The sequence below is a fragment of the Phalacrocorax carbo genome, chromosome 2, assembly GCF_963921805.1.
Source record: "Phalacrocorax carbo chromosome 2, bPhaCar2.1, whole genome shotgun sequence".
Lineage (NCBI taxonomy): Eukaryota > Metazoa > Chordata > Aves > Suliformes > Phalacrocoracidae > Phalacrocorax > Phalacrocorax carbo.
The window spans coordinates 166660824-166685903 of record NC_087514.1 but is presented as its reverse complement, the minus strand read 5'-3'; the positions used below and the strand labels follow the sequence as shown (position 1 = coordinate 166685903).

Below are 25080 nucleotides of genomic sequence, written 5' to 3'. Positions count from 1 at the left end.
AGCGTGAGTGGGAGGAGAGAGGGGCAAAGAGTCATCAGAAGGAGGTAGCATCCACAGACAGAATGGGTGAGGAACTCTGTGGAGTGTGGAATTGGAAGGAACAGTAAATTCACATTAAATCTGCCCTTTACAAATGAAATATTTGACATCAGGAAGCTTGAATGTGTCAAAACATCTAACTGAAAATATAGGTTAACTCTCTCCCAGGGTTAAGGGAGACTGAGCAGCACACCCAAGAGTGAGTCATCTCAGTGTACCATGAGCATGAAGTATGAAACACCTTTGGAGGTGCCTGAATCTCTAGAAATTTCCTCTATAAAGGAGTTAGCTGGCTACTTTAGACTGAGTGTGTTAAATTTAGGATGAGACCAATTCCCCTTATGGTATGGATTTCATCTTGGTTTTATGCTGTAGAACATAAGTAGCATATTTTTAGTTGCATTTCCCCTTAAAGTCCATAAAGTTAAGCCAAACCAGCCTTATGCTGGGCCATGAAAGTAGCTTTCCTGGTGTGCATCCACTGACCATCTAGTTTCTTAGTTTTCAGCCATAGAGGGAATTAACGGAAACAAAGACATTAAAGCATATCACTCTGGAAATAGAAAAAAAAGGTCGATAAAGTCTGGACAATCAAAACAGCTTGCTGGTTAGGCAGCTACTCTATCAATCCACTTTTCTGCCTGCCACAGATCTGAAATTAATCAGCACTAGACAGCACTTGTGCTGGGAAAAGAAAAAACCCCACATTTTTTTCTCCATTAGCCACTTCCAGTAGCTCATTTATTGGTGACATATTGACCTGGATGTCTTACATGTCCAAAACTGAGGGTATGAACTTTCTGTGTGGACTGACAGACCTTTAAATGAGTGCAAAACAGGACTGCATCTCAAGAATAAGTGGGGATGTCCTGATGTGCATCCACTTTACCATCTGTGTGTGGAACTAACCAAACAGAGGAGGGAAATAATTAAGAAGCCGGTGACTTACCTCTCCATTGCAAAAACAGTATATGATGGCAACAAAAAATCCCTAGAAGGAAGAAGAAACAACATATTAATGTTAATCTTGCTCTTTCCTGCTGGAGCTGCCCACTGTCCCTGTGTTCCTCTGAAATAAGTGAAATTCATAATATGCTCTAAATAATGTGCATAAGAAACCTTGCATTGTTCAGTGGCATGGGAGACAGATAAACACAGACATTTCCCGGCAGACTATTGACAAAGCAGGTAGAATTTATAAGCTCTCTGGGTCGTGGTTTAGCTAACAGGTCTATTTTCACCCCCAGAACTTTTGCAAAGTTTCTGAGATGGTGACGGGTGCCTGGGAGGGTGGTGGGGTCTCCCTCACTGGACATGTTTATATACATATTGGATAAACATTTCCACTGTTTTACACGTAGCTGATCCTGCTGCAGTATGGGAGGGTGGAAGATAACCCTGATGGGACTTTTCCAGCTCTGGCTGCAAGCGGGATCAGAAAAGGAATTCAGATGTGAGCGAACAATCCACCACGTATAAAGGCGCAGTGTTTCATAAATATAGAAGATACTTGTTGTTAAAATACTGTCAAATCATCCTGTGGATGAAATCTGGTGTACTGTAAAACCAGCCCTGCTTCCAAAGACAACCTTGCACTGTCATTTCCCTCCTCTCCCCATTGCAGTTCTCATCCTTTGCCCCCATAGTTTAACGGTTACAATACCTGGAAAGAGTTGAACAGCATTTCGTAGTGCATTTGAACTTGCCAAAGAATCCCTGACACATCTGTGTATGGCATAGCCATGAAAACAATGTAGTGAACGCCAAACAGAGGCATAAGGACGAGGGTAGATTTCAGCAGCTTCCTGTAGCAATAAGGGAAGACAAAGGCACAGAGGAAATTAGTAGGTGGACTCAACCTCCCAGCCAAACTCATCCACCTCATACCTTGGGCACAAGTTGTGTGCAATTTTGTTCATGTTCACATGTCCCCTTGGCTAGGCTTGGATTTCTTACATTTACACAGGCACTGTGTCCACCTGCAATTTCAAACTCTTTCTTCTCTTATGGCTTGTGACACAACCCAGTGAGGCCACACCTGCAGGGCTGTGTCCAGTTTTGGCCCCCCAGTTCAAGAAGGGCAGGGAATGGCTGGAGCAAGGCCAGCGCAGAGCTGCCAAGGGGATCAGGGGCTGGAGCATCTCCCTGGGGAGGAAAGGCTGAGAGACCTGGGCTTGTTCAGCCTGGAGAAGAGAAGGCTGAGGGGGGATCTCATCAATGCTTATAAATATCTGAAGGGTGGGTGTCAGGGGGATGGGGCCGGGCTCTTTTCAGCGGTGCCCAACGCCAGGCCAAGGGGCCACGGGCACAAGCTGGAACACGGGAAGTTCCCCCTGAACATGAGGAGAAACCCCTTTGCTGTGGGGTGCCAGAGCAGGGGCACAGGCTGCCCAGAGAGGCTGTGGGGTCCCTTCCCTGGAGACATTCACCCCCCGCCTGGACGCGGCCCTGTGCCCCTGCTCTGGGGGTGCCTGCTCCAGCAGGGGTGGGACAGGGTGAGCTCCAGGGATCCCTTCCAACCCCCACCAGTCTGTGATTCTGTGATCCTCCAGCATGTCTTGATGTGCTAGTCTAACCTTCTCCACATGCATGTCCCCATGCTGCTGTTGGTACTGGAGATGAAGACACTAAGGCATCTTTTTCAGCCTCAGACCATGCCCAGCTTTGGGTCAGGACCATGGGAAGTGCGTGGAAGGGTGACTGGAAAGAAATGTGCACTGCTGCTTCCAGCCCCCAGCCTCTGACCAGCCCTAAATCCCCTTGTCCCTAAAGGATGGTTCTCCTTCAGATGACAATGATTGGACACAGTCCTTTACAACCTACAGTAGCTGATGCTGCTTGAGCAGGGGGTTGGACTAGATGACCTCCAGAGGTCCCTTCCAACCTCAACCATTCTGTCATTCTGTGATTCTCTCTGCTTATTGAGGCAAGACACAAAGGTCCACCCTGGGTTAGTGCCTCCTGTGCGATGAGCAGGGCTGCTGGAGAGGCAAGTGCATCCAGGAGCAGAATTACTCTAGATCTCAAGGGGAAGAGGACGGTGCACTATGGGTAAGCAGGAGGTGAATACTCTTAGGAGGTGCTTTGGGCTGCAGTATCACTTGAAAAGACCCTTTTTAAAGAAGCAGCTCCATCTCAGCATAGGACTTATTTTGGGGACTGGGGGCAGGTACAAGACAATCCCTAGTACTTGGCTGGGTTTGCTCCTGAGGGAACCAGCCTTGCCTGGAAGTGATGCTAATTGAAGGATTAAACCTTCTGCCAAGAGTTACAGCAAGTCACCAAGTTCAGGCAATTATTAAGAAGGGCACACATCACTACCAGAAATACCTGGTACCTCCTCTGTCCAGCAACTGGAAACCACTGAGGGAATTTAACACATTAAAAGGAGAAGGCTCCATCCAAACCATAATTAATAGCAAGCTGCAGCCAGGGAGAAATAAACAAATAGATAAATCAGAGCCCTGACAGGGCAGCGAGGAAAAATGGAGAGGTGTTTTCCTGCCAAATCTCATTCCTTCTTCAAATGAAACGTCTTGTGTTTGGAGAGTGAGGTGGTAGCAATGAGCTCATGGTTTGCAGCCCAAATCATTCTGCTGTCCCTCCTCTGCATGTGTTGTGCTGGTTAGTCCAGCTCAGGAAATTATGAGAAGCTCTGGGGCTCTAAAGCAGCCGAGGTGTCTCAGCAATCTGCTTTTTCTGTCCAGTTTTGACCATGCTACAAATATATTAAATTATCAAGAGAGAAGAGCTGGCAGAACAAAGGAAAACAAAACAAACAAGGAAACGTCAGATTTCCAGCAAAGAGTCAGGAACCTCTTTTCATTTCAGCAAAAGAACTGAAACACCCGCTGAAGGGCAGATTTAACAAAGAGACTGAGTTTTACAAAGCACAGGAGGGAAATAAATAGAAATAAATAAACTGGTACAAGTTTTAGGGGCTTCGGCAGCATAAACAATGCTTTTATTTTTGCACTCTTGGTTCAAGGCCAGCACAGTCACTTCCAAACTGGCTGAAGAGACTGAATTCCTCTCTTTAACCTATGAGGCAGGTCCCCGAGGTTGGATCCGAAAGGTTTAGGAGATGTTTAAACTGCTGTTGATTTGTTCTGCGTTACCAGATTTAGAAGACAACAGCCTTTCCACCTTATTTTAGGCGTCTACAGTGTAGACACCATGAACTAATCACCCTGGGCTCCCTCTGCAGTCAAGGGGGTGAAACAGGGACTTTAACATCTCCCAAAAAGTGGAGAAGGTATGTGACTTACCTGTATTGTTGTCGTGAATCACACCTCCCTGCATTCGTCTCTCGTAGCTTGGTTGCTAGGACTCTGATAATATTGATAAAAAGAATAAAATTTACCTGGAAGAGGTGGGGGGAAAAAAAAACAACAACAAAAGGATAACTGTTAAAACAGATCCAGATGATGACAGTGTTGATTAGCCAATGCTTTCCCCAGGATGAGTCCAGGGGCTGTGGCAGTGACCTGGTCACGCTGCGTATGAAGCTCCTCCTGGGAGTGCTCGTCCTGTAGAAGGGATGAGCTCCCCAGGAAAGACCCAGTGTTTGCTGGGATATTGTCAGCTGTGTTTAACTCATTGAAAGAGAGAAGGAAATGGCTTTCTCTGACAAAGTGTGGTCGTCTCGCATGGAAACACCTACATCTGAGCTAGCCAGCCCAGCAGGCACCTCATAACTGGCTATGATAGCAATGTATAAGGCAGTGCTTACCAGGCATGTTTAGGTACTACAGACAGCTCTCAATATTTTCCACACCATCTCTTTTAAAAACACCATACAGTGATATGGGTCATTTTCATGGCCTCATAAACCTGTGAAACTTAGTTCAAGGTCTAGGGAGCAGAGTGCAATTAGGTTATATTTGCCTCCTGCAGCCCACCCAGGATTAAGATCTCCTCAGGCTAAAAGAAGCATTAGTGTGATGCCTTTCCATATTGCCATGTGCAGAAGGAAAGAAGAGCAAGCAAACTGCACCATGACGAAGACGCAGAGTAGTCCTAACTAGAGATGACAGATCAAGAATGCAGAAGTGCATTGTAACTGTAAAACTTCTGTTGTATGCCTACTGCCAACTCTCCCTCTGGAGGGGTGTTTAGTACGGACCAGGTAAGGACAGTAAGGAAGCAATACCTACTTCCTACACAGGGAGCCACATCTATGAGCCCATCTTGGGGCCAGCTGCTCAATCAAGCTAATCTAATCCTACAGGACTCATGGTGACCCATGCAGCAAAAGGTAATGCCAACGTCTCGTGGCTACACTGAAACTTGTCAGTGATGAAAGACGGGGAGATGTTTGAGGGATTCTCAGCTTTCTGGAGCTCTTCAGAGGTTGGTTTCACTGGGGCTGGGATGACACCTGCTGCTGCCCCGGCCAAACCCATTCATGGGACTATGGCAAGGCCACAAGCAGAAACGTTGTGCAGCTGCCTGCACTGGGTAGATGCAGGTTGCTGGGCTAATGCTGATGCCTATGGGTTTCTCTGGAGGCTTGCAGCAGTGGTTTGACTTCCCAGATGCCAGTAGAGCAGTATTTCAAGGAAACAAATTACCATGCCACACACAGGCTCATAGTTTTATGCCAGAAGGGACCACTGTGAACCTCTAGTTTGATCTCCTGAAAAAGAGCAGTCCATAAGACCTCCTTGTATTCATTTTTGCTTGAGCTATAGCAGATCTGGGTTTCAGTGTTTCCATGACGGAGATCCTACCACAACCATTGGTAAGTCGTTCCAATGGTTAATTATCCTCACTGTTAAAACAAGTAGTTCCCTGAGACACTGAATGAACATGGCCTGGTTTGCTATGGCTTTGTCTTCTGTGGTTGGATTCCTTTTCCTTTAACGAGGTGCAAGTTCATTTTGAACAGCTCTCCTCTGGGTTAGAAAGGGGGTAAGATCATACTACACCCTTTTCCCTAAAGGGGCATTAGTAGAATTTCTCTCCTGTATCTATTTGACTCTTTTCATGAGGTTTGTGGGAATTTAACATCCATGCAATCCCATTCCCTAAGTCACATTTAGTTGGAATTTACTGACTGGCACAAAAGTTATAAGGGAGGGATGATAGACCAACAGGCAGAGAAGCACACAGTCTAGGGGCATATAATTCATTTTCGTTGGAAACCAATCTGGTAGGAAAAAAAAAGGCAGGCTTTGTTTCTCATATGACTTTTTTCTAGCTTCAAAGGCTCAAAAGCAGGATCTTGTTCTGCATTTGCCAGCTAAATGGAAGATGTCCAACCTTATCACAGTCAGGAGGGAAACTCTGCTGACTTCCTGAAACATGTGCTAAGTTTTAAAAGAAATCCAGAGAACTGAAGGGCATCAAAGCTAGCAGCAGAGTGGAGGGATTTTAAAGCCCCTCAGCCTCCAAATTCTCTGCAACTACATCCAGAAAATGCATAACTTAGTCCAGCAACATGCGACCAGCCAGTGTGGGAATTGAAAAGGCAGCCAAGTGAACAATATGAACCCACAGAAACTACCCACAGAAACAACCCACAGAATATTTTTGCATTATAAATAGTTGCATTTGCAAATAGCCGGGGTACAAGCACAGCAGAGCCTCATGGAGAAACGTTATTTTTACAAGGACGAGCCTCAACTGAGCTCTTTTTCCTCTGTTAATTGGGCTTTAAATTAAATGCAATGGTGTTGCTGGCATTCACCTAGTTGAACTATCTGAACTTTCTTCTCCATCTTACTATTTCGTTTCCAATTACCACGATGTGGTCTTGGTGATTCATTTCTTCCAAGGTGCAGAACTAACTGCTAGAGCCAGGTGGAGAATTTCCACCAAAAGGAAACTCTGATGAAGAAAACCCCACCCCCCCAACTCCAAAGCAGCTCACCTAATTGCACATGTGAGCATGTTCACCTCAGAAACTTTCCTGCTGTTTATATGCAGATGGTCTGATTTTTCTTCTCACCCACACTGATCACTTTCAAAGGCCTTCTGATTTTGAGTCAGAAGCTTGATGCAAAACCCTCTGAAGACTATAGAGAGATTCATACTGACACCACTCAGCTACTCGTGGCTGAGTGTAAAGGGGGACTAGGATGTGTGGGAGTGGACAAGCTCTTTTGCATGTACTCGTCTAACCATCAGGAGATGGAGTAACTGAGAACAACAGAGAAAGACAGAAGGAGGAAAGAGGGTAATTCATGAAAACTGCTAAAGCAGGTTCTCTAGCTGATTAGGACGCTGCTCGAGCAAACACATAACTACCCACTGAATTCCGCTTGTGAAGAAAATTGCACCTTATTATGACCTCTCCAGCTTGTGAGAGCTCAGTCTTGTGCCTGGATAATGTCACTTAAATCCCTTCTGTCCCCTCTGGCTCCTGGGTGGGGGCTGAAGTAATCCCCCATCAGTGATTAACATGTCCAATCATAGCTGGCATGGTTGAACTTTTGGCCCCACCTTTGAGGTATCCCAAGATTTTGTCAGTTCAGAAAGATGAGTCTGCAACAACCTGATGACACTGAAGCATTTATGGGGAAAAGATTTGGTCCAGCTTCCCAACCAGTTCTGGTTGGGAACCCAGACTCTGGTTCCTTCTACTGAACATGCCTGGTGAGAACACGTTATGACCTCTGAGGGTTTCCAGGATCAAATGGGTTGGAAATATTGTCTTGAGTGTTTGTTTCATTAACGATTTTAAGGTCTTACCCCTCTGTCATTTTTGTCTCCTAAGCAAAACTTGACATTGCTCATAAACCTATGTGCCATATGCAGCTATGAAACTTACAGGCAGATCAAATATGAGGCCCTTAAACTGGATAAATAGAGACTCCACGCTATTAAGGCAGGAGCTGTGTTATCGGGGTGATTGGAATAGGGCAGCCTGGCTCAATTCTTCCCACTGAGCTTGCGTCAGCCCAAGGCGCTGCCTCCCACCCCTTGCAATTGGGCAGTACTCACCACAATAGCTGCCAGGATGGGCACCTGAACAATCCATTTTAAATTGCCAGCACTCAAGTCCCAACACCTGAGGAGAGATCGACATCCCATCAGGAAATCATTGGTTACAAAGAGCAACAGATTCAAGTGCCTTTTTGGATAAGTCCACCCTGGAACGATGGGTTCCTCCAAAGCCTGGTGCACTGGAAAAGCCTAGCTCTAACCCTGCTTTCAGTCACCATGGCTCTAAAATAGTCCTTCTCCCGCTGTTATACTATTCAAAACTGAAACCACTACTAAATGCATTTAAAGTTATACTCTCCAGATGGTGGAACAGCTCTTTCCACAGTCATCGAGACTTGTCCTTTCTAGGCAGAAACCCACGCTTTTCCACTCCTCCTTCATGTGCTTACCAGAAAAAAACCCTACACTAGCAGTAAATCCAACCGCCATGAAAACAAGAGGCTGAAATGGCCCAATATTACCCCTTGGAATAAACCCACACAACTTCGCACGGGAACAGGCCCTGTCTGAAGACATGGTGATGGGGACAATACTACGGTTCTACGTTTAGTTCCTGTTCTTCCCTCAGCCCTGCTCCTGCAGCGAGACCCAGCCGTGCCCCACAGAAGTCTTTATCTCCTTTTCATTTTCAGCCCTCATCCCAGTGAGGACTGGAAGGGCAAAATGTTGGTGTTGCGGATGCCGGGCTACGGTCATCCGTCTGCCAAGAAGGAGCTGAACACTATTTCCTCCCAGGCGTTTCCAGCAGCCATTGAATAAGGTCACTCAGTGTTAATTACTCTGTTTGAATTCTCTCCAGCCACAGAGAGAGGAGTGCCACAGGCTTTTCTTTATCTGAGCCAGACAGCCCCCACATGGCAGCTGCAGTTTTCATTCCACAGGCCAAATGCTGCCCAGGCAGCTATTCAAGGAAAGCGAGAGGCAGAGAAACCACTGGTGCTGACTGAAAGGATCTACGAGGACGAGCCTGTGCCAATGCAGATGCGTCACACTCCAGTAGTTGTGCTACACCGCCCTTCCAAGCCTAGAGCTGAAATCCCATTTGGAGAGCGGTCTCCTCCCAGGCAAAGCCATCTGAGATGTTGCCTGGGGACCCCCGCGCTTTTGCTGGCGGATCGTGGGCAGATGAAACCCGTTGTGTGGTCGAGCCTGTGCATTACTGGGGGAAAATGCGATTGCTTTGGGGTTTGAAGGTTGGATGCTATGGATCCTGCGTTCAGCATACTGTAAAAATATGAGGACATGAGGGTGTATGTGTAGGACCAAAGAAGCAACTGATCCAGTACCTTGTTTCTGAGAGTAGCCAGAAGCTGATATTTAATGTGGAACAAGCAAGCAGGTAGTGATATTTTCTCTAGAATATTCTTCCAACAATCTGCAGTTCAGGATGGCTTCCTAAGCCAGAACTTTACAGAGTATTTAATACTTCTAGAGGAATTTATCTTCCATGAATTTGTAAAAATGCTTTTTAAACATAAGGACATGTTGACATCCATACCTCCTGCAGGGAGGGGTTACAGCTTCACCACCTCATCAGCTCCCAGCTGCCTCCTTTGGCTGTGCTGAACCTGCTATCTCCCAACTTTATTCCCATTCATTCACAATCTTAAGGATCCCTGTCCTGTCTGAGCTGCCTGCCCAGCTCTGAGCAGTCCCCTTTAGCCCCAGGGATAACTGCTGGAGGTGTGCACGTTTATCAAATTCTGTAAAATGAAAGGGAAGCTAGGAAAACTGCACCCACCTTATCCTTCCCTGCCACACCCCCCCCCCCCCCCGCCCCAAGGTTTGCTAATTCAGAGTAGAAATCACTTTTGGCTTTGCAGGCAAAGCTTTCCTTTTTTTCCTTTTGATTCACCCATAAAGTCACCATTGCCAAAAGCCCCACAAAAACATCACACATAAAAGGGAGAAAATAAAATGCAATGGTACTTACTCTGTGTCAGCTAGAGCGGCTCTCACGCTGGCCCACGCTGTAACAAATACAGCAGGGAGTCCTGCAAAAAAGCACAGGTCAAACGGGGTGAGTGGGGTGATTAGAGGGCTCCGTTACCATAAGCCCAGGTGAAGTGGGTTAGAGGAAGGTGGAAGAAGCAGTTTTTAAATATTCAAGCATAATTTAGAATAGGAAAGCCTGATCTTGGTCTCACATCTCTTCTGTAGTCCAAATGGTAAACCAAACAGCGGCAAGGAGCATTTTCTGGAAGACGAGTGTCATAGTCTGCACACGTCCAATGTACTAAACTCTCCTGGCTTCCAAAGCGGAGCAGCTTGCTTTCCCAGGTTGCTGGCCGAGAGCAGTGCAGGCTTAAGCTACCTCCTGGTTCTTGCTTGGGAGATGCTCAGGTCTGGACCTGAGACGGGTCATGGACTTGGCAGGATAAATCAGCAAGTTCCCGTGCCTGCCCTCTAGCACTGCTTTAGGGAGACATAGCCCGTAGTGCTTGAACCTGGGTGAGGGATACCTGCTCCAGCCAACTGATTCGGTTTGAAGTGGAGAAGGGTTTCATGCAGCACACCTTTCCCAAGGCATATAGTCCCTTTCCCTGAAGTCAGTGAAAGGTGGATCTGGAGTCAGGCTCAGACCATATCCCCAAGCACTGGGCTGGATGGATTAGAAGCTCTTTAAGAGTGAGAGACTTGCTGCATGAAGCAGATAAATGTTAGAATTTAGGGTAACGCTTGCAAAATACTCTAACCAAAGGTTCACTCCCAAATGAACCGTCCTCTTTTTAGCACAGTTACACTGAGCATCATCTTTCCCCTGAGAAAAGTAAAAGAATCACCAATATCCAAATACAATCTTCTGTTTATTTTTTTTAGGGTCCAGTTCTGCTTTATTTGTATGACTGAGTCCCCTACTGGCTTCCCTTAAAAGGCAGGACCAAATCCACAGTAGCTTCCACAAATTCAAAAAGAATAGCCCCTTTCAGGTGAAAAAAAAAAATTAAAAAATAAATAAAGGTGACATTTATCACTGATGACTGTAAATATGCTGTTCACAGTCTAAGCTTATTGGGCCTCGGCATGCATAAGCACACGCTTAACTTTCAGCATGCACTTAAGTCTCATTAGAGTGCTTAAAGGCTTTCCTGACCACGGACGCTTTCCTGAGCTGGGGCGTGGAGCAGGGACGCCTGTCTCATACACACATGGACAACGGGGCTGTTATCTTGGTTGGAACCTTTAAATGCCATGGTAATATAAGAAAGCATAAATAATTAAACACAGAGCCTCACTCAGGGCCAGCGCAGCAGTGCTGCCTACAAAGATACATTTATAAGGAATGCACCCTGCTTCACAATCCTCTGCGATGGCTGGCATTGGAAAGAAAATACTTAACCTATTGCACTGGGAACCTGTGAACGTGTTGAAGCTCAGGGCTTGGGGAAGGTCATGATTTATTGTAACAAGCACTGTCTATTTCCTCCTCACTGTTAATCGCCTATCTATGAAAAATGCTCCGAGGTATCAAAGGCTTAAATGCATATAACTTGGTTGATATCATTGGTTATATTGCAGTTTATATCAGCCGAGAAACTGGCCGTGGTTGAGAGGCTGACATGCCTACTGCCTGCCTGCGAGACGGTGGATGTTCGCCCGCTATTATGAAGCTCTGTGTTTGAAAGAGGGATTGTTTCAGAGGTTTATATGCATTTGACACGTGCTTGTTTCCCTCTAGCCTGTCCTGCACTCCAGAAGAGACACTGTTCCCATTCATACTAATCCTGTGCTGTGTTCAAGGTTTCTAGCAACAATAAAATATACAGGAGAAAATAATTATACCTAAAATATCCCTGTGTGTGGATTTATTGTGCCCTGTGCACTGCTGCCTCACTCCATTCAGGCAAGCTTAGGGAAAGGATCTTTGACATTTTCTGCAAAACACACAAAGCAAATTCCTGGCACCAATCTTATTGCTGCATTTGTCTTTCTGCATCTCTTACATAATTTTTTTTTTGCAATGTGAACAATCGTAAATGTTCTTAAATTTTCAAAAAATGGTATGAATCCTCCCCCTCCCTTTCCTCTGCCCCATTTTTAGATTCTCTCTACATCAGTGTCGCATGGAGTGTTTGGGCCATCAGGTAGTTTCTAGAGTTCAATCTTTTCCTCCCACTCTGGTAAGCTAGTCTTTCAACTTGGAGAGTCAGAAGGCTGAGCTTTGCCTCCAGCATCTCTTTTACATTCAGAGGGTGACTTTTTGGTGTCTCCACTTGAAAGCCCTGGTCTGTGATGCCCCAGGACTGACAATCCCTCCTGCTGAGCACTCTCAGCACCCATTAGGAGAGCCACTAGCCAGAAAATCAGGACTGATGGCCTCAAAGTTAGACATCTAAAGATATCCACAAACAGCGAGACACCAAAGAGGATGCAGCTCTGTGAAATCGAGACACGTGATTAGAAGCATCACAGAAGAATCATAGAATGGTTTGGGTTGGAAGGTACCTTAAAAATCATCTAGTTCCAATCCCCCTGCCATGGGCAGGGACACCTTCCAGCAGACCAGATTGCTCAAAGCCCCATCCAACCTGAACCCTTTCATGGAGGAGGCATCCACAACTTGTCTGGGTAACCTGCTCCAGTGCCTCACCACCCTCACAGTAAAGAATATCTTCCTTATATCTAATCTAAATCTACCCTCTTTCAGTTTAAAACCATTACCTTTTGTCCTATCCCTTCACTTCCTGATAAAGAGTCCCTCCCCAGCTTTCATATAGGGCCCCTTTGTGCACTTAAAGGCCACAATAAGGTCTCCCCACAGCTTCTCTTCCCCAGGCTGAACAACCCCAGCTCTCCCAGCCCAGCCTCGCAGCAGAGGGGCTCCAGCCCTCAACCGCCTTCATGGTCTACCTCTGAACCTGCTCGTGCAGGTCCATATCTTTCTGGCAGTTGGCCAATCCACCAAGGAAAGGAAAGTGAGTCTCCAAAAATCATAGAATCATAGAATCTTTAAGGTTGGAAGAGACCTCGAGGATCATCAAGTCCAACCATCAACCCAACACTACCATGCCTCCTAAACTCATGCCTTGAAGTGCCACGTCTACATGTCTTTTAAATACCCCCGGGGACGGTGACTCCCCCACCTCCCTGGGCAGCCTGTGCCAACCCCTGACCCCTCTGGCAGGGAAGGCATTTCCCTCACACCCAACCTAAACCTCCCCTGGCGCAGCTTGAGGCCGTTCCCTCTCGTCCCGTCACTGGTGCCTTGGGAGCAGAGACCAGCCCCCCCCTCACTCCAGCCCCTCTCAGGCAGCTGCAGAGAGCGAGAAGGGCTCCCCTCAGCCCCCTCTTCTCCAGGCTAAAACCCCCCAGCCCCCTCAACCTCTCCTCACGCCTGTGACCTCCTGGATGGCTGCGAGCACAGGCAGGTGCAGGCATGGATGGATGCATGTCCTCCCCCTTGCACGTATGCAGCCCACGTGCCCGACCGGTGTGACGCAGGATGAACCCCACCGGGCGGTGATGCCGTGAGTGACTTCTACAGAATCCACATTGTATGCGCTGTGCATTTCCAGTCAATACACACAGTGTGTACAATGCAGGTGCTATAAAGTCAGGTATCTCCCCATCAGCTGGAAAAATTGCAAACCTCAAGCTGGGGCAAAGTCTGGTGGCCACCCCAACCCCCTTGCTCTCCTCTGTCGCTTTTCTTGTGTACGTGTCTCCTAGTGGTTGGAAAAATGGCTTTTAATGCGTGTGTCAAAGCTGTGAGTGAGAGGCGGTTGCAAAGCGACGGCTAGGAGAAGAAAGCTTATGAATAAAGACCTTATGTAGGTCTGGAGAAATCTGGTCTCGGTTCCCTGCTATGTGAAAACCTCTCTGAGGAACAATAAGTGTGTTTTTTCAGCCCCTCTGTGTCACAGTTTCCTAATACTAAATAGGGCTAATAATACCCTCTTATGCCTCTTGTCCTGTCAGGTACGAATACATTCAGGCAGGATGATTTCTGCTTAGATAAACACTCAGGGCTCACCAACATGAGTTTTTGGACCTGAGCACCTCTATCAGTAACACGTCGATCCGTTTGTCTTTTCCAGGTCTCCCTGCAATCCTCCTTTGCACCGTAGCTGAAAGCCAGTGCAGCCCAGCTGGCGGGGGTGGGAATTAACATGGTGTGAAGGAAAAATGCCAGCGGAATCAGCTTGGGTTTTCTAGCTATTGGTCATGCTTCTTAGACTTCCTTCATAAAACAGCTGCAGGGAACTTGAAGTCTGCTAGGGAATTTATTGTTGCCCATAATATCATTATTTATTTATTTTTGTTGGGTGCTGGCAAGGAACAAGTTCCTTTCTGTCATCGGTGTCTCCTTTGCAAGAAGGGCACTGTGGGCTTTCACGGAGCTGTGCTCCCTTGTGCCAGTGAGGATGTGGACTGAAAAGGCTCGACAGAAATCTTTGGGTCTGACATCAAAGAGTAACTATACATTCTGGTTTCTTCAGTAGTCTGGAAATAAGATGTTGTAGGGTGATTTTTGATCCTCGTCCCCACCTTGGAAATTTCCAGGCAGGATAAATGCACCGCTGTTTATTGTTAAACAAGCAAAAAAAATTAAATATATATATATCCCAGCTTTTGGGGCAAGCTTGTCTTTTCTGTACCTATGTGGAATGTCGTAATTATTTGCCACTGATTCCCTGTCATTCATTGCTGCGGTATGGGCAGGATCCAGTGCCCACTGCAGGGAACTGGAGTTTTTCCACTGACTCCAGTGGGTCTTGGATTGGGTTGCCCTTTCCAGTGCCTAAAAGCTATCAAAACAATACGTCTGTGTGGGGGTGTGTGTGTACATTATCATGTTAATCAAAACAAAGCAAAAACAAATGCAACCGGAGGGATCCTATGTTCTCATTCCAGAGGAATTTAAATTGAGCAGCCTCAAACTTTTGGAAGCACATGGATGACTGGTGTTGTGACAGGTGTGACTTAGGCTTTGTGGTTGCTCTGATAAAATGATTATACTCTGGCAGTGGTTGGAAGAATTAATGAGAGGAACCCATGCCTGTTAGACTGTTTTCCTTTGGCTGCATTACGAGCAGCATCAAGTTGGTTTTTCTTGTTAAACATACGGCATTATTTTTCAACTGCTTCCTTCTCTTCCAGAATTTGCTTTAGGGAATTGCTTCTTTAAGTCTGCTCTGTACAATTTAGTGCCATTTTCTAAGAAGCAAATTTTACGAAGCTTGAAGGGTTGGAAAAGGGTGGGGGTTTAGGGACTTTGTTTGGTTCGTTTTGGGTTTAGTGCATCTGTTTTAAAAAAGAGGTGACATCTAAAGTCCTCCCTGTCTCACAGCGACTGAGGTAAGAAATACCTTGTCCCCAAAATATCTCTATGTATTTCTTTTCCCCCAAACCCACCAGCTGGCTGGGACTAGGCTTTGCATTAGAGACGGATGCCCACTTTGGCACTCATATTTACACCTCCCATCTTTATCATATGACAGCACCCGCAGTTTCTGACCTATGCACCACCTGAACATGAGGTTAGCGAGGAGCTCGTGCTCCCCTTCTCCCCCATACCATGTTTGAGAAGGAGGAAGGCTGCAGAGAGTCCTGGGGGCAGGACTGCTCTGGGTTACTGAATCCCTTGCTTGCTCTCACAAAGCAAACACTTGCAGTCCGACATAAACTCGGTTCTGCACTGTCTGGCTTGCTCAGAACCCCACAGTTAAGAGACAGCAGTTTTCTTCCAGAAGAAACCATATGCTGGAATGGGGATGGTGTAGTGCACATGTTAATCATGTCTTAAAATGCCGTCAGGATGTGGCCAGGTGCATTTTGGACCTGGAAACTAGTAACCGTAGACACCCTTGAACAGGTTTTTCCTGCTGTAAGCTCCTTTGTAGACCTACACCCCATTATTCTTAGTTACGTCCTCGAGGATCATCTAATAGGTTTCCTGTTCTCCCTTACAGTCCACACGCTTCAGACAACTGTGGGCAGTTGTTTTATTGTCCTCAGCGTACCAGCACCTCATAACTCCTTGCAAGCCAAAGCTAATGCCAGAAGTGAACAGAAAGCACATTCTCGTCTGAAACATGTGTGCCCACAGCGCCTTCCACTAACAAGCACCCTCCCTGCACCCACATCCCGCCCCTTTCCCCTTACTCCAGGAAAAGTTGTCCAAGTTAAAAGAAAAGGGAAAAAAGAAAGGCGTCCCCACAAATAGCAGGTTTTTACTGGTGCTCCAACACTCATGAAACTTCAGGAGCTGTTTAAAGCCATTGAAATAAATCTGAGGTAGGAAATCAGAGCTCAGGTCTGCCGTTGGGAGGAGATGCTCACAGCCTCGCGCAGCTTTCGGCCCCTCCAGCCCAATGCCTGTGTCTCAGCAGGAGGCACTTGGCAGAGACGGGGATAACTCAGAGGGTGCACTAAAATCAGCTGTCACACGCATCTGCTGCCCTGGAAGGATGGCAAGATGTGCTGCTGCCCCTCCAAGCCTGGGCTGACCCTTCCAGAGATCCTGGAGGTGCCGCAGTGTAAATATCACAATTTAGAAATGATAAAGGCTTCACAAGAGAGCTAACCAGTCCTTGCAAGAGTCACTGTGTCTCTGGTGCTCACGCTGCCTCTGTCTCCTCTCCTCATATTTATGTATATGCACTATCTGCTTCAAAGACTGCCTCCAAGAGGCTTCGTACAGGTCGGCCGTAAGGAGCAGCCATGACTTACCCCAGCCAAATAATGTGAATCCCCAGAGATACTTCTTCTCTGAGAAAAATGCCATGAAGATGAGGCTGTGGAGATAGAGCCCTTCCACCAGAATCCAGTAGTAATTGGTTGCCAGGAAGTAGAGGAAGAAGGTAACTGCTACTTTACAGCCCACCTGCAATGACCACAGAAAGACAGGGTTATGTGAGGAACATGGTGTGAAATTCATGTTCTACATAAAGCCATAATTTACCAAGGAGGGCTGGAAAACAAGATGGAGAAAGGAAAAAAAAAAATCAGAAAGTTCTGTTGCAGGGCTTTTCCAAGGGGGAAAAACCAGTGCAAGAACAGGAGATGAACAGCTGAGAAGAATTCTCCCCCACAGCCTGTCATCGTGCCTCCAGTAGTAGGTGAGTTGAGAGGTGTAGGAGGACAGGGCACATGTGGAGAGATGCTGACCTGGTCCTACTCTCCCCCAACCCCGCTGATGAGGGGCTCACACACTTTCTAGAAAAGCTGTGGTTCATCTTTTTTTCCTGGTGAATCTTGTCCAGGTTAGAGGACAAAGAGCTGCGGCCAAGTCTGGGTGACGTGGTGCAAGTCACATCACTTGGAAGTACGACTCCCTCCTCAGCTTGTGGAGTGATACGGGCACCGTCCTGAGGGTGAGTCACCCCATCCTGCCATGGACGTCCAAGACAGGGTCCTCCAGGGCTGCCTGTCTTTCCTCAAAGAGTGTGAAGACACCCTAGAGGGTTGCTGTAGGCTTTGGCGAGTGGTCTTCCAAGAGCAAACCGAAGATGGAGGATTTCACCCACAATGTCAAGGTGTTTTCTGAACAGACCTGAGCTGTGAGATGGGAGACCTGGTAGAGACTTCCAGAACATGCTGATTTTAAATGGGCACATTAGCCGAACTCTCACTCCACGCTGACCTGCGATCCTTTGCTTTCTTGAGAAGAAAACCCTGACTGCCACTCAACGTTCCCCTGCACTTCTGGCAGAGTGGGGCAAAGCTATGCTTGTTCCAACATTGCTCAGCCCTAGTGGAGAAAGGCTGCCAAGTAAGGATGCCACATGGGTTAACTGGTACAGAGGGACACATAGTGCCATCTCTTGTCAATGTGGAAATGCTAGGACTCTGGATCGTCCAATTTCACAGGCAACTTCTGACTACCAAACACATCCCACAGCAGCAGCACATCTCCATGCTGCCCCTTACTTTGACAGGAATACAGATGACTTGCAGAAAATGTCAATAATAAGTACCTTGTAAATAAAAAGAGAAATTTTTATTCTGGCCTGGATCTTATGCCAATCCTTTGCCAGTCAAATTGAATATGCACATATTATATACATATATATCTCTCTATATATACAAAATATGGACACATTTACATCCATTTTCTTTTAGTGATTTAAAATAGCGATTTAAAGTGATTTAAAGTGAAGTGATTTAAAATAGAAGGAAGATTAAAAAGTTCGCATCCAGGTTTACTAATAATTTTTATATTTACAAAAAATCACCCTCTACCCACACACAAGGTGCATCACGCAATAACTGAAAAGCTCCCACTTCACTTGGAAACAAAAGAATTACATTAATTGTCACCTTCATCACTTGTTTGCCTTTCAATTTGGCAGAATGGGAAATGCCATTAAATTACTAATATTCAAAGAATGCAATTTGTTATCCCAATTATTCCTTATAATGAGTCCAGCCCAAGGAGAAACAGAAAACAATGCGGTAAAACATTTTGTGTTCTTTCCAAAAGGAGAGTGTTTTGAAGTGTGCTGAGTGCTCCAGCCAGAGACTCACCAGATCAATGAAATGGATCTCTGAAATGGGAAGGAAACACGATAACATATTTCCATTTGGGGGGACTTAGATGCACGTGGGACACTTCATACATGCTGATTCTGTGCAGGGGTGTTGGTGGCCAGGTCCCTGGTAGTAGCACAAGCTGTGAAAGTTTTGAGAAGCTGAATGAACACCCAGGCAGAAAGTTTGTGCCACATTGAGAGTGTCACTCCACTAGGATGTCTGAGCTAGCTCGGATTTCCTGTGTGCATGGAAGGTAGCCCTTGGTCTTAGATACTAAAATCCACCTCGGCTGTCTCTGCAGCACCCAGCATTTCATGGATGATAAGCTGTCACACCTAGGATCCACCAAGGGAAATCTTGGATGAGCCCAATGACAAGGAGAGCAGACAGCTTCAGCGAGTATGGACAACTATGAAACCTGAGGATGGGCTTCATCTCCCCCCAGCACGTGGACAATGCAGGTGTCTCCATCTCAGCTTTCTATACAGTGAAAAGAAGCATGCACCTCTGGAGACAATTTCGCCTGACCACACTTAAGTTTTATTTTAGGATGTGGTGTATCATAGCCTTGACTTGACTGGCTGTGTGACCATACTGACTCAGCTGACCATCGATGGAACCTGAGGTCACTAAATTGAATGAAGGTGTCTCCGATGTAGACATCTGTTTTTTGCAGATAAGCCCCACCCTTTCTTATGATAGCTCATAATCCCTCCATTGTCCCTTCTAAAATGTCTTTTTTCAGAGATGGGAGTGATAATTCATGAGTGATGCGAACATCATGAAGTCCAACAAGGCCAAGTGCAAGGTTCTGCACATGGGTCACGGCAATCCCAAGCACAAATACAGGCTGGGTGGAGAACGGATTGAGAGCAGCCCTGAGGAGGAGGAGGAGGACTTCAGGGTGTTGGTTGATGAGAAGCTCAACATGAGCCAACAATGGGCACTTACAGCCCAGAAGGCCAACCATATCCTGGGCTGCATCAAAAGAATCATGACCAGTAGGTCTGCTCTGGTGAGACCCCACCTGGAGTGGAGTCCCCCTGGGGCCCTGACATAGGAAAGACATGGACCTGTTGGAGTGACTCAAGAGGAGGGCCACGAAGATGATTAGAGGGCTGGAGCACCTCACCTGTGAAGACAGGCCGAGAGAGCCAGGTTGTTCACCCTGGAGAAAAGAAGGCTCTGGGGACACCTTATTGCAGCCTTCCAGTACCTGAAGGGGGCTTACGGGAAAGCTGGAGAGGGGGCTTTTACAAGGGCATGTAGTTCTAGGACAAGGGGTAATAGCTTTAAACTGAAAGAGGACAGATTTAGATTAGGTTTAAGGAAGAAATTCTTTATGCTGAGGGTGGTGAGGTGCTGACACAGGTTACCCAGACAAGCTGTGGATGCCCCGTCCCTGGCAGTGTTCAAGGCCAGGCTGGATGGGGCTCTGAGAAACCTGCTCTAGTGGAAGGTGTCACCACCCATGGCAGGGGAATTGAAACTAGACAATGTTTAGGGTCACTTCCAACCCAAACTTTTCTATGATTTTATGATTTCCTGATTCTATGTTCTATGATAAATTGCAACAGGAGAAACCAGCTATGGTTTGTTAACAATTACAGCAAGATGAGATGTCTACTGATGACCTTCTTCCTCACAAGCTAATCTCTGCTCTGGCCCTGGAGTTAGGGCTGAGAGTCTTCTAAGACACATTGAACCCTGGCTTTGCTATATCTGGGCTGCCAGTCTGGTGGCACAGATGTTACAGCACAGTGATGCCTCTATGGGTCACAGAGAGGGTGGAAAATCAGCCAATCGCACATTGTGGTGGGAAAAATACACGCTGTGAAACACAGGCATTGATGTGCCTTGTGCTGGGATAGACAGGAGAGTTTCCAGAGCCACTTTAGGAGGCATCAAGAGAGCTGCTTAAAATAGCAGTTGTAGATGGGAACCAAAACCTCCACCCTGGCTTTACCTTTGAACGCCCCAGGGAGCAGCTCTTCCTTAGCTCTGGGGGCTGGGCAGTCCCTCTGGGCCAGTGGATTGAGAGGGAGTGGGAAGGGATGGGGAGAGGCAGTGGAGGGGAAGGAAAGAGGAGGATCTGGTGTCCCTCAATAGGGTGGAAAATCGACCTGGAAGAGGTGAGGTGTTAAAGAGATAGGAGAGAGGCATGGAGGCTGGAGGAGCTGGGTGCTCTGGTGATACTCACAAACTGTGATTTATCTGCTGGAGGTGCTTCAGTAATGGATTTCAAGTCTTCCTCTGAGATCCGTTCCATCTCCTCCAAAGCTGACCCGGAGTACAAGACTGCGTCCTTCACGAAGATGCTCACGGCTCTCAGCATGAAGGAGACAAACAGGTGCATGTGGATGTAGTTTCTAGTGCAGTGCAAACGCCTGGAGGAGGAGACAGGGAAGGGTTGGAGTAGTTTAGCCCATCTGCTTCACAGACTCAGGGTCACCTCTGCTTCTGAAGAACCCCAGCTCCTCTCATCGGCACCGTGCCACCACGGGGAAGCAGCGGGAGTGCCGCTGCTGCCCTGCGCTCAACGTTCCCCCGTGGGGTTGGAAAAGGAATTAATACCTTTTCCAAGGGTTTGATTGCAGCACCCTGCTCTGGCTTTGCATTAGGAGAATGTTGTGCCTCTGCCCATTAGCTCCTTTATTTCTGACTGGGACATCTTGGAAAGAAACAGGGATGCGTTCTGCCTGTACCGGGCATGGGCAGTGAGCGTGCATGGGGTGGGCAGCGAGGCTACACCTGGAGGACGGCACGCGTGCAACGCACGTGCAGGTGGAGGAGGGTACGTGACACACAGTGCGTGCTCAGCGCGTGCAAATACGGAGCGCAGCGCAGCACTCGTGCGATGAGTTTGCACGTGGAGGACACTCAGTGTGCGGTTCACGTGCACCTGGAAGCGGGGGGAGTGCGCGCGCACCCGAATGCGGGCTGAATGCGCAGCCGATGTGCGGCGTACGCTCGGGGGATGCACGGCTGGTGCGCAGTGTGTGCATGATGAGCCCGGCCCCCGTGTTCAGCACACACGCGGTGGGCGTGCAACAGACCTGCAGTCGTTTTCCAAGCTGTACAGGCAGAAGGCATGATACATGCACAGCGCTCACCGATACTAAAGTGTGCATCCTGTGTGTGTCCCTTTCACTGCTAAATCCATCCCTCCAACACACCCACCTCTCTGAGAGTCAAACCCTTCGTTTAAAGGCTTCACATTTATCTGCACTTTGCGCAGAGGAAATGGATACAAAGGCTACAGAACTTGTGGCCTCTAAAAACCTTGCGTAGATCCTTGTTAGCTGCTAATATTTGTGCCCACTGCAAATTTAGTAGTAATTCTAGTAGTGACTGTAGGGGGCTGGGCTGTTTTCTCTGCCATTAGAGGCACTATCCATCGCGTGGTCATGGTGAGTAGTTTCTGGGCTCCGCCCCAGCAATGGCAGCAACGACCCTACAAATGCTGATTGTAAAGCGCTTTAAGGTCCTTTTTGGGGAAAAGCTGGATGGTAAGATGTGAATGGATTAGACCCACGAGGTGTGTTTTAGGAATGGTGATCCTGCCTTTGGGGAGAAGGAGGAACTAACTGATCTGCTGGGGTCCCCTTCTGTCCTCTGTAGCTCTGTTGCCTGGCTAGCCATGCATGAATCTATTAATGGGTCTATACTCTTAAATCCCCAGATCCAATAATGGAAGTAAAATTAATAGATGTGGATATATTTTCTCCTTCGGGGGAGATTGTCACAGTAATAACAGTTCTCTCCTGTCCTATTATAACACAGATTGCACCAAATGGAACCGCTCAAGTATAAATGAAGATGGGCTTTGCTCCCTGCTAGGGTAATGTAGTCAGTGAATCTATGGATTATGCATTTTCTGGAATAAAACCTGGCTTAGTCCCTGTTGCTGTTTTGAATCTTGGGACAAAGATGCTCTGGCATAGCTGTCCATGTAGTCTGAGCTGTAAGTGAGGTGCTCTGACCACGTGATGAAAGCAAGAGCATGTCTCCTGAAACTGGAAGCATTCCTGCATACGTAGACATTAAATATTTCAACAACCGTGCCAGTTTCCAGCGGGAAATAACATAGGGGTAAGGGTTGAGAGGAGAGGATGGTGGAGGCAGGGATGGGTTCTGGGACTACATCATGTGAAGTGCCTCCCAGAGGGGTCTGCAGTCCCCTTTAGCTTGTACGTGTCACAGGTCCGGGTGCTGGGATGCTCTGCTATCCAAACAAATCCCCCTGACCTTTTCCTCGCTGCGGAGCGGTCTGAGCACTTTTAGAGCCAAAGGCCACACATTTTATTGCCAGTGGTATGTGTCTGGGGCTTAGCTCGAGCTCGCACGGTGGGAGCTGCTGAGTTCATCTGCAGACACCACGTGGCTGCTTGCTGCGTGGAGAATTTCCCTCTACAGCTGTTGTCTGGGTCCTGTTGTCTGCTAGAAGCCACTGCCAACCACCAAAGGGAGGCAAATCTGGGGCTCAGGGGATCTGGATTCAGGACCCAGCTCCACCTGCAGCGCACCAGATATAGTTTCTCAAAGGACAAACTTCTAGCTGTGAGCAAGATCTTTCATCCCTCGTCTGCCCCGCTCTCTACAGCAGCAAGGAGATGGTCTGAGGGCTGGATGACGTGTGTTCAAAATGCTATTTAGGGGTCTACACCCCTTGGCAGGGCTGGTGGAAAGGGAGGACAGAAAATCAGAGTGAGGGGGGTCAGAGGTCTTTTTTGGCTCCAGAAGTACAGCAGCAGCACAGGGAGATTGGAGGAGGCAGTCCGGCACTTTTACACACTGAGGTCCCTTCAACTGGTCTGTCCTTCACGAATGTTTGCGTTTAGAGTTGTGGAATTTCCCTTATGAAACCTTAGCTAACTAAAACGTAGCCATCTAAATCTCAGTCAGTCATCTACAGGGGACAGAAAGCCTTAGATTGTCTTCCAAGGGAGACAACCCCCTTCCTGGAGATGCCTCTCTTCCCATTTGCTGCAAAAAGGGGCTAGAAAACTCCTTTGCAGGCAAGCGAGGGAAGTTCAAGCATCCCACCCACCATCCCCCAAGAGGTTTGACCTAAGCGACACTAGCACAGCCCAAAGCACAGACGCAACCTCTTGTGGCTTGCTGAAGAAGCAAACGCCACCCCAGTTTTATCCTTTAGGAAAGCCCGAGGCTTTTCCAGTCTAGTGACAACTTGCTTAGGTAGAAACAGAGCCGCCTACCTGAAGTATCCCAGGATAAGGACAGCAACTGTGAGGGATCCCAGAGAGATGGAGTATCCAACAGTATAAATCAAATAGAGGCGATCAAAGACCTCCTGCAGTACAAATGATGGAAAAAATAGCGTCACATTAGAACGCGTCCTACTGCATCGTAACACAACCGTGGTAGCAGCACAGAGATTCAGGCTATCATACCTGCTGGGGGTGTACAGCTCTGGGTCTGGGAGACCTTTAGCAATCACACTTGATGTCATCTGTTTGACATAAGAGCAGCTTGGAAAGCGGTATTTGTCTTTCCTAATGACTGGGGGGAGCCGTGATTTTTGCAAGGGACTAGTGTTGGAGCTGGGTTAATCCCATGCCTGGGAGTTCTGCAGCATTTTCATCCCAAAGGAACCCAAAGCGCTTTACAAACTCTCAGCCAAATCCAGAGATCACTTGGCAACTTTTGCTTCAACAAAATGCCCACTGACCTGGGATTTTTGCTGGAACTGTAAAATTTAGCCGTAAGGCTATGCCATACCATTGCTGAGTGACTGACGTCCAGGCTGGTGGAGTGTCAACCCACCACAGAAAACATGGGGAGGATATACTTTGGCTGTGGGATATGAGAAGAGATCACCTGCGTTTATTTTTCTTTTTTAAAATTAAAAGCAGCCTATGACTGTGGTTATCCAATCCAGACACAACTTTAGCTTGCCAGAGTCCCATTGGAAAAGGTCTTGTCACAGAAGAGCTCATAGTAATTAATCCTGTACTAGGTTTTAGTTCTCTTGGCCCTCTATATTTTAGTGTTGGGCTTAGAAACCCTGAGCTTTCTGTTAAATATAGAGATGCTTTTCTTCATCCTGTGCTGGGGCATGCAGCTTGACTCAGAAATTACTGAATACGTGCCTGAAAAGGGTTAAAATGCTTGCTACCATCCTAGCATGTACTGCCTTTCATCATCTGAAATTAGAAATAAACCCTGAAGAAACCAACCAATTCAGCATCTTTCTCCTCTCTCCCTCCTTCCCTCCCTCCCGCCTTTCCCTCACCCCACCCGCTGGGTTGCAATAACATTAGTAACGCTGGGCTCTGAATGACAGCTCTGATTTTGATTTGAGGCTAGAAATGCTGTCCTGGAATGCGAAACCTCAGCCCTATTACATCAGAATCCCCAGATATGTGAATGTTTCTTTGCGGTTTCCATTGGTAGAGTGGTGCGCTTGCCAATATTAATCTAGCATGTGTGTATGTGCGTATTTATATATATATCTATATATCTGTGGAGGCAGCAAGCACTAAAAAGCCAATGTGAGCAGATTTCAGGGCTTTAGGGTGAAAAAAAAGAGCTCCTTCCCTTCAAAGCCTGGTGCACTTTTCTCGCTGCCAAGCTGGAATCCTCTTTGAACTG

General features: G+C 47.3%; 1 protein-coding gene across 3 annotated transcripts in view; it reads right to left on the bottom strand.

Annotated features, from left to right (window-relative positions):
* Window positions 1-25080, bottom strand: part of PTH1R (parathyroid hormone 1 receptor) — a 134801-nt gene that overhangs the window by 10276 nt on the left and 99445 nt on the right. For all 3 annotated transcript variants that reach the window (XM_064445203.1, XM_064445205.1, XM_064445202.1), the window contains 8 exons: window positions 23685-23779; window positions 20666-20852; window positions 16663-16816; window positions 9923-9983; window positions 7987-8053; window positions 4308-4402; window positions 1703-1844; window positions 989-1030 (listed from right to left, as the gene is read on the bottom strand). In XM_064445203.1, coding sequence (XP_064301273.1) covers window positions 989-1030; window positions 1703-1844; window positions 4308-4402; window positions 7987-8053; window positions 9923-9983; window positions 16663-16816; window positions 20666-20852; window positions 23685-23779 — 843 coding nt within the window. The remainder of the gene's footprint in view (window positions 1-988; window positions 1031-1702; window positions 1845-4307; window positions 4403-7986; window positions 8054-9922; window positions 9984-16662; window positions 16817-20665; window positions 20853-23684; window positions 23780-25080) is intronic.